The 13,922-nt window shown below is 41.9% G+C and overlaps 1 protein-coding gene across 1 annotated transcript in view; it reads left to right on the top strand.

Annotated features, from left to right (window-relative positions):
• ANKAR (ankyrin and armadillo repeat containing) overlaps nucleotides 1-12,307 on the top strand; it is a 38,418-nt gene extending 26,111 nt beyond the window's left edge. The window contains exons 15-22 of the mRNA XM_035132059.3: nucleotides 2,163-2,269; nucleotides 3,708-3,830; nucleotides 5,629-5,787; nucleotides 7,156-7,273; nucleotides 7,761-7,870; nucleotides 9,926-10,122; nucleotides 10,847-10,893; nucleotides 11,883-12,307. Of these exons, the coding sequence (XP_034987950.2) occupies nucleotides 2,163-2,269; nucleotides 3,708-3,830; nucleotides 5,629-5,787; nucleotides 7,156-7,273; nucleotides 7,761-7,870; nucleotides 9,926-10,122; nucleotides 10,847-10,893; nucleotides 11,883-12,127 (1,106 nt within the window). The 3' untranslated portion in view covers nucleotides 12,128-12,307. The remainder of the gene's footprint in view (nucleotides 1-2,162; nucleotides 2,270-3,707; nucleotides 3,831-5,628; nucleotides 5,788-7,155; nucleotides 7,274-7,760; nucleotides 7,871-9,925; nucleotides 10,123-10,846; nucleotides 10,894-11,882) is intronic.
• The last annotated feature ends 1,615 nt before the right edge of the window (nucleotides 12,308-13,922 follow it).

Here is a 13,922-nt window from a genome sequence, read left to right as displayed (position 1 = left end):
AAAGCGGCTAGTAAGCCTGATCTTTATTGAAGGAAAAATAAACTGTTGCAACAGGGTCCCCACTCACCAAACACAGGAGAGAGAAGAACCCTGAACAATGGCGCACAAGCCCTTATATAGACTTCTGAAATTGCCCACCCTGTAGCCCAAGACTACCCCAAAAAACATCATACATACATCACAGAAGGAGGCGGTCTACAGCAGAAATCACAGAAGGAGGTGTTCTATAGCAGAAATCCTTTCTGCCAGGATACCTGATCATAGTCACTGATTGTATTCAGTCTGGCCATTCTTTTGTGATGGTTGATAATTTAGTTCCTGACTCCAGGTCACAGGCTCACCCTATTCGTACACAAATACACCCTTTAAGACAGGATTTGCAAGCAAAAAGACAATAGGAAGGCTTTCCCCATTTGCCTCCCTTACTGCAGAGGAATATTTGAGGTCATTGGGAGAGTCAAAATGGCTTCAGGATTGCTCTCCCATACTATTTCGGACACATGGTTCATATATTTAGATATGTGTGCATTTATGAATATTTATTCTATATTTGAGACCTTAAAATTCTTATAACAATCCCCCGTTTGGGGCTTACTAGCCGCTTTGCTTCTCAAATATACTCTGGTTGGCCTCTGTTGTTTCCTCCTACTGATAGGGAACTCACTTAAGGACTCTGTGCAGGCTCTGGAATTCCCCACAGAGGAAAGGGAGCAGTTTTTTAATATAACTGTTAAAAAGAATTAAGCAGTTTAGAACAACGCAAGAACTTTGGAAGCTGGGTTGTATACAACTAAGTTCTTCTCAGACTACATCCACTGAAATGTAATGGGCCTAAGCTAGTCATGTTGATTAACTTCAGTGGATCTACTCTAAGTAGGACTGGCATCTGATATAACCCCTAATACATTTTTAGTGAATCACCAACCTAGAGGAGGAAGTCTCCTTCCATGTCTCTTTTTGGTCCTTATCTGTTCAGGGCAAAAATAGAATTATCTACAAACACACATCTTACACCTGGACCTAAACTCTATAAAGCCCACATTTTATTTTTATCTTATTTCATTGTTATTCTTCATTAATGTAAAATCAAAAATGCAAACAAACAAAACGTAAGTCAGAGTTAAAACCTCCATACTGTTTGCACGTTTTGCTTTTTCCAAATAAGTAGGGAGCAGGATGTGAGGGGGAAAGGGTACAGAGAGCCCCCCCCCATCCTGAGGAGCAGCTCCTCCACTAGCAGTAGCGCCAGGGGGAAGAGTCCAGTGAGGAAGGAGGAAGGAGGAGACAGGGCTCTAGCAGCATAGGAGAGCCCCTACTGCACGTGGGACAGGAAGAGAGAGGGGGGGAAGAGGGGGAGAAGGAAAACATGGAAAGAAGACCCTTCTTCCCTCCGGTTCCGGAATTACGCAGGAGGAAACCGGGAGGAGATTTGGGGTGCCCATACTCTTATGTTGGAAAAAGGCGCGGAGCGTGCCATTCCAGGGTTCTGGGTCAGACTGAGCAGATGCATCCTGTACAGCTCTAGCACTGTAAATAGCCTGCACATAATAAAAGCATGAAAAGGCAACGGTCTGGAGAGTCGTTACTCTAGAGTAGTCACAACACATCGCCGGTGACACAGATAATGTAGAAAAAATAAAAGCAGCAAAACGCACAATGAAAGCCAAATTTTGCTTTTTTATTTGGAGGAAGAGAGGGCTCGTTCACACTTCACTTGTCCTGAAAGCACGGGTCTGGGCAGTTTTCTGCTTTCCCCAGGAAAACCTGCTCTTTACCATCAAATCAGAGCAAACAGCAATTCCTGGGAAAACCAGATTGACATTTGTTCTGATTCAGCGGTAAAGAGCAGGTTTTCCTGGGCGAAAGTGGCAGGACAAGGGGAAGTGTGGATGAGCCCAGGGTTTCATATGTCTGAATTCGACACATAAGAAATGAAATCCCACCAAATGGCGCAGAGATGTTCCAGGTCTTCCACATTCTGTGATAATGCTCCCTAGACTAGAAGTAGCCATTTGGAACATGTTCTTGTCTAAAAAGTTAAGAACACAGAATAGTTACAAATATGAGGTTTGCTTGTACTGAAGTTACATTTTCTGATTATCTTTTCAATTTTTCCTGTGCTCCTTATGTGGGGCTCTCTGCCTGACTTGTTGGACCTTCAGGTGAAGCTAACATAAACAATCCAATCAGTCAAGACAACGTAGTAGATGAAGGAGCCTTGCCAATATTGGTCCACTTACTGAAACACCATAGTTCTCTTCACATAAAGGTGGGTTTTAAGTGGTAGTAACTCATTCAGGTACTTCCGAGTTCAGCGGGGTGTGCAACCCAAAAATGCGCAACCTGAAGCGTCTGTAACCCGAGGTATGACTGTAATAATTTTGTTTGCTACATTCCAGTTCCTAAAGACTGGAATGAGATGTTATTGTAGACAAGGTGCTGCCAACAGTAACAACATCCCCATATTGGCTTGATATCCTCACATCTGCTCTCCCCTATAATATCTAACACATGGGTAGGCAAACTAAGGCCCGGGGGCCAAATCCGGCCCAACTGCCTTCTCAATCTGGCCCATGGACGGTCCGGGAATCAGCGTGTTTTTACATGAGTAGAATGTGTCCTTTTATTTAAAATGCATCTCTGGGTTATTTGTGGGGCCTGCCTGGTGTTTTTACATGAGTAGAATGTGTGCTTTTATTGAAAATGCATCTCTGGGTTGTTTGTGGGGCATAGGAATTCGTTCATCCCCCACCCCCCATATAGTCGGCCCACCATAAGATCTGAGGGACAGTGGACCAGCCCCCTGCTGAAAAAGTTTGCTGACCCCTGATCTAACATCTCCCCTATGACCTCTAATCATCCAACTCACCCACTAGTGGTACTGAGTTATGTGGAGCAAGGATGGGGAGATTTGCATTTTGATGACCCTGTCATGCAGCGAGTTTCACTAGAGTTTATGGGGAGGTTATGGAAAGAGGGAGAGAATTAGGTGCTAGGATGCTGTATGGGGCATTGTCTATTTGGCTGGCAAAAGACTAATTCCAACCTAAGTGCGTTGTTGTGGCTACAGTGTTAGACTAGGACCTGGTAGACCACAGTTCTAATTCACACTCAGCCATGAAGCTCACTGGGTGACTTTGAACCAGTCTCAGTCTCTGAATCTAGCCAATCACACAGGGTTGTTTGTAAGGATACAATTAGGGGAAGAATAACAGTGTATATCAGTAAATATATATGGGAACCTCAGGGCAAGACAAAAATATCCATTAAGCAGTATGGAACTGTTGTGCTGTGAGGTACAGAAAGAGTCCAGTTTGTTATATATTAAGTGCACACATTATAACAACTCTGGATGAGATTGTGGCTTTTTATGGTGTAAATTTCCTTGTACTGCAGCTACATGTTACTTAAAGGGATTGTTCATTGGGGATTGAGGGATAGTTAGCAAGCTCTGAAGGACATTTGGAATGGGGCTGAAAATTTGAAATTGGGCTAAAAATAATTGAATTTTAACCAATGTGTTCAAGATCACCTATTAAATCAGTAAAAATATGTTTGCATATATTTATAAATATTCTTTATATGCAGTTTATATGTCTGAATCCCATTCTGAACTTTGATGTGAATAGGATAGGATAGGATCTATTATATAAAAATGATATTTTCTTTTTTTAAACTTTTCCTTTTCCTTTCAACTGATTGTTTAGGTTGAAGTTGCATATTCTTTGGCTTGCATTGTTCTAAAGAACGATAACCTGCAGAGAGTGTTGCGAGAGAAGGAAGGCTTTAGTTATTCTGACGTCCTTGGGCTCCTTTACTCACCAGATAAGGTACTGGCTTTACTAGAGAACATCATAGTGCCCATTTAAGAGAAAAGATTAAATACCCTTCATGCTGTAATAAGGCACAGACATTCTTTCTTTGTTTGTTTCAATTAATGTCAGTGCCTGATTACAGGAATGGATCCTTTCCCCAAAGCTGTGAGCAAATACTCCTTTCCGTGTACAGCTCTGCTCCCGCCATTAGAATGAAATGGCCAGTGCACACATACAAGAGATTAAAGAAGACCTCTGAGCTCACATATGGATCAAAGCAGGCTGTTTTGCAACAGCATAAGAACAGTTGGCACTGTTAACACAGAACCAACTTAGAACTACACCATAAGCTGGAGGAACAATGAGTATATCACCGGCCAAACGTGATGCAACTAGGTAAATTTTAGATCCAAACTTGTGTCTCCAGCTGTTTTTGGACTACAATCTCCATCATCCTGATAGTAGTTGTAGTCCAAAAACTGCTGGAGACACAAGTTTTGAGAAACCTTGCACTTAAGAGTGTGGGGAACAGAGATCTTACAAGTTCGTGTGTGTCTTGGTTCAGTTATGAAGTGCACAATTAACAATTACCATAACTGCCACCCATGTTTTACAACTGCATCTACATTCCTGATACACTTGAGCCACAAACGATTTTAAAAACAACAACTCCGAGCATGTGCCATTATTATTCCAATCTCACTTAAATCTCACCTGGCACCTTTTAGGCACCAGGCAAAAGCATTCCTCTTTAACCATGCCTTTGGCTGACTGACATCCAATGCCATTTAAAAATGTGTGGGTGGGTGGGTGGGTGTTATTGGGGTGGTTGTTGTTGTTTTGATTGTGTATTTTGTGTTTTTGTACTGTGATTTTATGTTGCAACCACCCTGAGACCTGCGGGTATAGGGCGGTATACAAATTTTTAATAATGATGATCCATTGTTTCTTAGTGGGCATGGAATTTCATGGCCTCATTTAGCCTCTTCCTTCTCACTATCAAACTAGTTACAGACAACACTGACACACTCTCGCCATGTTCAGGTGTGCTGCATTTGTATTAACACATGAGTGGAAACACTGAGGACAAGTGAGGTAGCTCTGCCCCGCCCCCATCGCCACCAGTCAAATTGCCCTCCGTGAAGGCAAACTTAAGAGGTTCCCTGTCTATTCAGGAATGCTAGAAATTTATAGTTCTGCAACATGCAGATAGCCTTCACAAGCCTCCTCATTTTAGAAGATTGCCTTCCAACTCCTGAAGGGGAATTGGGGGGGCAGAGCTACCGCGCTTGTCACCATTGCCCCTTCCCTGATGTGTAAACACAGGGACAGGATTGCCTGATGAGACACACAAGTGAAACCTTATGCCTCAATAAACGTGTCGGCTTTTAAGGTGGCGCAAAAATTCCATTCTTCATCCTGCAACAAATTTACCCAGCCACCCTCTGGAATTAAATAATACCATGTGGAAAGTGGATTCCAATGTAGTGCCAACTGCACCTTCCACAAACACAAGGATGTTTGCTTGTACAATGGAAGGTTCTTTCCCTCACCATCCCCATGTGGCCCCTAAATCTGTCCTAAGGGTCCCCCAATCCTCTGGAGCAGGTCTGGGTAGGGTATGGGGTGCTTGCTTGAGTGTGTGTGTTTGTATGTCTCCAACTGCACAAGCAGAAATTCTTGCACTGACAGGACTTGGTAGCTGAATACCATCCATGGTTTGTGTGTGTGTGTGTGTGTGTGTGTGTGTGTGTTTTATGTACTTTGTATTTCACGGTCAATACAATTTACTTGTTTCTCTGATTGTTTTAAGGATATCTGTTTGCGAGCAGGAAATGCTATCGCCCTTTTTGCGTATAATAATCCCGGCCAGCAGTTATTGATTTTAGAGTCTGGACCGATATCTGTGTCTATATTTGAACCTTTCCTGGAATCGGAAGTAGAGACAGACAGAGCAATGGCTGCCTTTCAGGTACAAAACCAGAGATCACGCTCATAGTTCACCCAGAATGCATAAGCACGGGTGTGCCATTTTTGAAACTGGAGTTTTCCATAAAGGACTGTTTGAATGCTATGCCTCTGTCTTCTTGCTCAAATACAAAGGACTCTGCTCAATCTACTACATGGAGAAGGAGATTTTCATCTTCTCCCTTTCGGCAGCTTCTGATCCTTGTGGGTGTTCCATAAACATCTGGTTTTCCACTGTGAGAACAGGGTCCTGGAAGAGAGATGGTCCGTTTTTCTGATCTACAAGGGGTCTTCTTATGTTAGTTTTCTGGTATAGCTTCCGTTTCTCAAATCTCGGGGGGGGGGGGACGACGACGATATATCTATCATTTTGAATACCTTTCAAAAAATTTCAGGTGTCTTAGGTTCAACCTGACACCTACATAGCACCCAAAAAAGCCTCATTAGAATACCTGCTACCTCCCACATTTCAAGATTGTCACAATTAAATAAAGACTCCATAGTTTCTATATGAGTCAACTTGCCCCTCCTGACTCCTCCTCTGTTTACCATCTAGCCTGATGAAGAGTTCTGGAGAGCTTGAAAACTTGCAGACTATTTTGTGTCCTCTTCATTGGCCTAATAAAGGTATATGTAACGTGGATTTTGGATTTTTTCTTAAAGGCCACCATGGCTCTTTTTGCTTTTTCTGTTATCAATGACTTGTGTCAATGTAGTCTGTCCAATTGTTCCTTCAACCATTCATCTACTGTGAAGAGTCATTTTTGCCCGAGAGGTTCAAGGCATTGCTTGTGAACTTGTGATCTCAATATCTCAATCTGTGCCCACTTAAAATACTTCTGCTATTGTTACTTTATCGGTTGCAGTCTCATATTTTTAGTCTGCAGAGAAACCTATATACACTAACAAGAGCATATGCACATAAATAAACACAATAGCATATCTTTGTAAAATATGAAGAATATAGAAAAACTGCAAGCAAGAATTTTTTAAAAGAATTGGTTTGAAATTTGGAAAAAGGTGTCGTGTTTTTACTTGCAAAATGTGTACACAGGTCTTAATTTCTAGGGTAAATTCCCCCATTTATGTCTGCATATGTTTGCATCATAGACTAATAAATGCTTCTGCAAACTCAGAAGTCCGAGGGCTGAGCTTTTGTGCTTTGTCTCCATCCGCAGGTAACACAAACATATTCTCTTCCATTCCTTTGATTGTGTAGCCATAAAGTACATTCTCATTAAAATATGCTTGCTGGACAAAAACAAACAAACATTTTTTGCTGGAAGCAGGAAATGCAGAGAAATGGGGAAAAAATGTGTGAGGCCTGATTAATATATGAATGCATTGTGTAAAAATGTTTCTTTTATTTCAGATAGTTATACTAGCCAGAATTATAGTTGATATGGATAAAGTCAGTCTGTCTGCAAAAGGAGTTTCTATTTTGGTCGACCTGCTATGTTCAGAAAAGGCAGCGACTCTGGTGTTAATAGGTAAGTAATGATGCAAAGAAAAGCACTGTTTTTCAAGGCAGCATGCTTATACAACACTAAAATAGTGCAAAATCTTAAAATAGTAGGATGCAATTGTTGATATGCCTTGTCTTGGTTTCTATTACTCTCTAGAGGCAGGTGTTTATTCTGTCAAGACTATTATTATTATTATTATTATTATTATTATTATTATTATTATTATTATTGCTATGCCACCTATCTGACTGGGTTTCCCCGGCCAACCATACAGCAAAGGTTCCTGCTTCATTTAATAGCACATTGGAGCACACATTTTATCTAATGCCATAAGTGTCAATATGTTCCAAGAGCACAATAAAAAGAATACTGAAAAGTGTGGCTATAGAAATTGTACTGGGGTTCTTGAAATGTTTCAGAAATGGACACCAGCCTGCTGAAGTTAATTGTACCGAAAAGCTTTTTGTATAATTGTAGTAACATTTAATCTCAGTTATCTATTTCTCTGTAGGGAAGCTATTGGCTAGTTTGGCTCACACAAGAGCAGGTATTCCAGAAGCAATTACATGCTTAGGAACTGTCCGACGTCTTTGTTATCATTTATACGCAAAGGAAGAAGAGGTACAGCTATTTTATTTTGCAGTCCCCCCCCCCATTTTATCTATTCAGTCTAACTTTGTAATGCAACTAAACTGGAGAAATATAAAACAGCATGAAAACAACATGGACCCTTTAATAGTATCAAAATATGATCACCTCCTTTTACGCTGAGCTTATTAATCCAAAATGAATGCCATATATTGGTTTTTCAGTAATGCACATTGGAAGCCAATATGCGGACATTAGAAGGGTAGCAGTGATGGTGGGGGAAACCCAACTTTTAAAGCCATTATTTAGCTACTCTGTGTTAATTTCATAAAAACAAGAAATGATTAATGGGAAAGGGTGGGTTTTGTTTTGTTTTCTTTTGGTTGTATCCTCTCAGGGTGTTTCCAGACTGTTGCTATTTTGGAGTGATATCCAGTCACATAGTAGCAAATTCAGATTGCTCAATTAAAGTCCATCTTTTTTGTAACATGGTTTTTTAAGAAACGAGAGATCCAGGGGAGATCCTGGACACGACAGGCTGGTTGTATTACCGTCTGTCACAGTGGCCCTCACACCGTCTTTTCCTGGAAAATTGGTGGAAACGCTGGTGTAAATACAATAACCATAAAACGTAATTAAAATATCACTACAGCAGGAACTGTTCAATGATTAATGGTTCATTTAAAATATATCACCACCAGTCTTTAAGTAGAAAACAGGTACTATGGAAGGGAAGGTGGACCTCCCAGTCACCAAGGTAGAGAATACAAGAACAGACCAGATCCAGCATGGACCGCACATTCCAGGGCGTGGCGTGCAAGTCTTTTGACGCAGTAAGCAGGGATCTGGAAGGTCTGAATTTCCATCACTTTAATTGACGGAATATAATAGTTTACCAAGGGTAGCTAGAAAACATGTCAAACTACAAGGGACTCAGCTACATTAGTAAAAAAAAACCCAACGTTTTGAATGCATTATAAACATGCAACACTAGATGGCACTAGTGAGCAAAAGAATTTCTATGCTATTTTTACATAGCGCTTTTGTGTCTTTTGTTATTACAATTTAATTTCTGACTTATAGCATTTCCCCCCCCCCCACCCAAAGTCTCACCTGTCTTAAGAACTTAAGAAGAACCCTGTTGAATGTCCTAGGCACCCCCAGCCAAGTCTGATAGTTAATTCTTTATTGAGAAAACATGCACTAACAGCAATTTCCATAACACCCCAGATACAAACACACACACACACACACACACACACACACACACACACGCTTCTAGGCAGCTGTTCCCGGGTCTGTGTTCTGCAGAGAAATTGTAGCAATAGTGGGACCACACCCCCTCCAGGTTATGTACCCCCATCTGATGGGGTGCACCCGTGCAACCTGAGGCTTCTCCTACGTGGAAGCCATCACTGCTCTTTCCTCTTTCAAGCCCCTCAGATCTAGAGGATAGCGGGGGCAAACCCCATAAATTTCTGGCCCCTCTCCTGGGTCAATCCCCTGGCCTCTTTCCTCTGCCCATACAGTCATCAGAGGACTGCCAGTTCCTGACACTGGATCAGGCCAAAGGCCTATCTAGTCCAGTATCCTGTCCCCACATGGGCAAGGAAGTGAAATCTCCCAGTTGAGACAGTGGGAGTCTGGAAGCAGAAAGGAAATCTCCCAGGTGAACCACTTTCTGTGGCGTGACAAGGTCTACTTTGAGAGAGAACTCCCCATTTTAATTTCTCTTTCTTTCTGTGTTTTTATTTAGATGAGTTTCTTTTAGTGTGTGTGCGTGTGTGTGTGTGTGTGTGTGTGTATACACACCCTGTTTCTCCATAAAATAAGTCATAGCAGGATTTTTAAGCATTCAAGGAATATAAGCCATGCCCTGAAAATAAGCCATAGTGATAGGCAGTTTAACCTTGTAGGTTAAACTGTACCATACTTAATTAAAAAAAAATAAGACATCCCCTGAAAATAAGCCATAGTGTTGTTGTTGTTTTGAGGAAAAATAAATATGACAGTTTCTTATTTTTGGAGAATATGCTTTAATAAAATCTTTCAGGGAAAAGACACCTTACAGTGAGGTTCTTTTTTCAGGTTCGTACATCTATGGCATGTGCTCTGGGATACTTAACATTCAACCGAACTGCATATCGCCATTTGCTAGTACAATGTAGGAATAAGCCCAAGTTGTTCAAGAGGCTAATAATGAACCTTAGCAAGGATGCAAGAATAAATTCAGACTTTGTGAAAGAATTTAGGAGGCAAAAAAGAGTTGGGCTTCCATCTCTCAGGTAACAATTAGCAACCTTTCAATTATTTTATGGTTTGTATGTTTTTTTTAAGGTTTCGAGTCCCTCACTTTTCACATACTGAAAATCTTACTGGTTTCTATTCAGTACCCCATGCAAATATCAATTCAAAATATCAGTTGACTTCAGGGTAACATTGATTCTGCAAATACCCCATTTTGGTGGGACAGTGGTGGAGAGGGTTTTGGTGGGGCAGCTGCAAGCATTATTGAATGACACAGATTATTGGGATCCATTTCAATCTGGGTTCAGGAAAGCATTTTTTTTATTTCCCAGTACAACCACAGAAAAAAATCATAAACACAACGGCGTATTTCTAGTTTGTGTGGAAGGTGATTACAGTCTAGCACAGGCATCCCCAAACTTCGGCCCTCCAGATGTTTTGGACTACAACTCCCATCATCTCTAGCTAGCAGGACCAGTGGTCAGGGATGATGGGAGTTGTAGTCCAAAAACAGCTGGAGCTTCAGGTGTGGGAAACCCTGGTCTAGATCCTTAATACATTCCCCAGCAAGAAACTCATTTAAGTAAGCAAAGTTTCTGCCATCCCAGCTGTTTGGAAATCAGAGCTGAGGTTCAAAACAACGTTCCGCATTTAACTGTTTAAATGCCTATCACTTAATCGGAACACAGATATTCTGTTGTCCTCGCTGCTTGTCATTATATGTCAAGACTACTACTAACATTCTGCCTTTTTAATTTTCAGTTTGGAGATAAACGGAGGGCCACCTGCAGTTCCTGTACACATACGAGGTAATTTATTCAGAAATAACTCCCGTTGGCTAGACCGCTCTGCCCTTTTAGCTCAGCTATATAATATACAGTATTATGACAAATCAAGGAAATTCTGAATTACCCGTAAAGAGCAAAGTGCAGGGGAAGCCGAGCATGTTAAATCTCACTGTATGTGTGGCGGGGGGCTGCTGATATCTATTAGCTCATCAAATACATAAAATAAATGTTTGATTATATCTGGACAGAATCCAGAGAATTGAGGGGCCCATTCTGCCACCCAGTGGCAATCCCTCACACTTCACAGGCTGTTGTTCTGGAGGGCCCTTGATCTTTAGACATTACGTGAAAGGGGACAGACACGTTACCTGCATGTAGAACCAGGGGTGGGCAGACTTCAGATGTATCAGATTTTCTTTGTTTTTCTTTAGAAACACAAGTTCTACCAAACCGAGGCAGATGCAAAAAGCAATTAAAGAACAGGGTGGAGTATGCTTGGGCTGCATCTCAATCCAAACAGTGTGTCTAAAGTAGTGTATCTAAAGCAGCATTTCCCAAACCTGGGTCTCCAGCTGTTTTGGGGGGACTACAACTCCCATTGTCTCTAGCTTGCAAGACCAGCGGCCAGGGGTGATGGGAATTGTAGTCTGAAAACAGCTGGAGACCCAAGGTTGGTCTAAAGCAAAGCAGTTATTTTTGCAAGTGGGGGGGGCAGTTTTTGTATGGCAAGGGTGCCAACTGTTCAGAGGGGAAAAGACAAACAAACGCTTTACTTACTTAAGCTTAAGAATCCCTCTGTTCCAGCCATTATACCTGTCAGTGCATAAGGGTGCCAACTTGAATAAAATATTGGAGGGTCCCAGGTCAGCCCTGTGCCCCACAAAATTGACCACAAGACGGGGGCACACACACCATTTGGGTGGCAATGGCCATCAACCGGGATGGGGGAAGTGTGGCCCCCTCAAATATACTCCTCTGGTGCATAAGAAAGCAATGTTTTCATTTTGCAGACAAATCACAGACTAGTGGCGTCAAGATATACAAAACAAAGTGTCGTCCAAAGGATTCCCTCTTCTTGGTGCCCACGGCGCCTCAACTAATGGGAAGGTTCAAAACACCGGAGAAGCCCCGTGTCCCAGTAGCTGGCCACATTCCGTTTCCACACGCCACAACATCGGACCTCATTCAAGTTTCGAGACCAAGAATTGTCAATGTCTCTGCGCTCCTCAGCCACTTGTCGGGAAGGAAATCTTGACTGTGGTGCCTGCACTGGGGCAGCAACGGAAACAGTAGTGTCTCTGCTAATACCTTTCAGATAATTAGGGTAAATATTACTGCTCTGTCCATAACAGATTTGCACAATGAAAGTTTGTCTATTAATAATGCAAAAAAAATTAAAAATGCCTCTGTGGTAGAGAATAAAAAGGCTGGCAATTAACTGTAAGCCTTCATGTCTGAAAAGAAACTTAGGTGCAGTATTGAAGCAGAAGTGTTTTTTCATAGCCTCCAGTGTTGCCTAGAGAAACCTAAGAGAACATTCACAATATCTCTCAATGTTGGTATCTTTTGACATGTTTTAAACCTGAAATCCTAAACACACTTGCTAGGGAGAAAGACCATGGAAGAAAGACTTGGTGGACCTTACAGTTGGTGCCAACACACACTCTACAAGTGTTTGGAATATGGGGAAGTCCATGTTAAGATAGGCAGCAGCGCTAAGCATACTAGATCAGCCCCATTTCCTTCCAGTTGTTTTTCCAGGGTTCCAAGAGGTATGGAGAGTCCACTCCATCCCCCGAGATAAATACAATCCCCTACTCATATACTCTCCTTCTTCAAGCTGGAAGGCAACAGAAATAGCAAGTGTGTAGCACTATTCAGCTGCAGCCAAGCACTTTTTAAAGCATAATTGACTTCAGTGGGAGACCACCAGCACATCCTTAACCATTAGACTTAAAAGAGCTAAATGACGGCTGGATTGCACACCACATAATTCCAACCTTTGCCCAGTTTAACTAGTATAGCACAGTGTTCAAGAGGCCACATGTCATGTTAGAAAAATCCCAATTTTGGGAGCCGGGTTGTCTGAAGCCTTCCAGACATGGCTAAGAAAGCGGGGGATCATTCATCGCAAATCGAACCCATTTTCACTCCAAGAAAACTCGGTTGCAGAATGCAAAATTAGATCTTTGCAGACAATGCAAGATTCTATGCTGTGTGATTCTGGTTTACCCAGAACGTTCTGGGAAAACCAGGATCCTTCAAAGCACCATCAAGACATTCATTCCAATTCCTAACAGATTGTCGAAGCCCACAAAGCCATCTTGGGCTTTGACAATCTGCTGGGAATTGGAATGAATGTCTTGACGGTGCTTTGAAGGATCTTGGTTTCAAGAGAAGTATAGCTGATAATTGTATGTACACCAAAGGTACAGGTGACAAATGTGTCTTCCGTATGGTTATGGTTCCAGGCTTGCCTCTGTTAATTCTCACATTTCAAGCAATCACATTAAAATTAATTTTATGTATTTTCTATACGGGCGTAGTAGAAGGAATGCTGGGATGTCTACTCTAATAATCAAGTCTTCTTCATAGAAAGTATCTGTCCATGGTATGTTTTAAGGTAAGGTAAAAAGGTAAAGGACCCCTGCACGGTTAAGTCCAGTCGAAATCAACTATGGGGTCCGGCGCTCATCTCCACTTTCAGGCCGACGGAGCTGGTGTTTGTCTGCAGGCAGCTTTCCAGGTCATGTGGCCAGCATGACTAAACCGCTTCTGGCACAACGGAACACCGTGATGGAGGCCAGAAGTAAACGGTGGTATGTTTTACATCCTTCCCTTCACCTTGAAAACTGGTTTAGGCAATGTTTTAACTTAAAATAGAGAATTACACTGTAAATTTGCTTATTAAACCACAGTGGGGTAGCTCGGCTTCATAGGGATGTATCCTATTACAGTGATTCCCCCATCTTTCTTGGTCCATTTGAAAGGGGCTGCGGAGGCTGTATTCCTGGATGCAATATATCAACTTTAATATCAATAACCTTCAA

This window comes from Zootoca vivipara, chromosome 1 (assembly GCF_965207765.1).
Source record: "Zootoca vivipara chromosome 1, rZooViv2.hap1.1, whole genome shotgun sequence".
Classification (NCBI taxonomy): Eukaryota; Metazoa; Chordata; class Lepidosauria; order Squamata; family Lacertidae; genus Zootoca; species Zootoca vivipara.
Note: the sequence above shows the minus strand (reverse complement) of the source record. Positions and strands in the feature narration are given on the sequence as shown.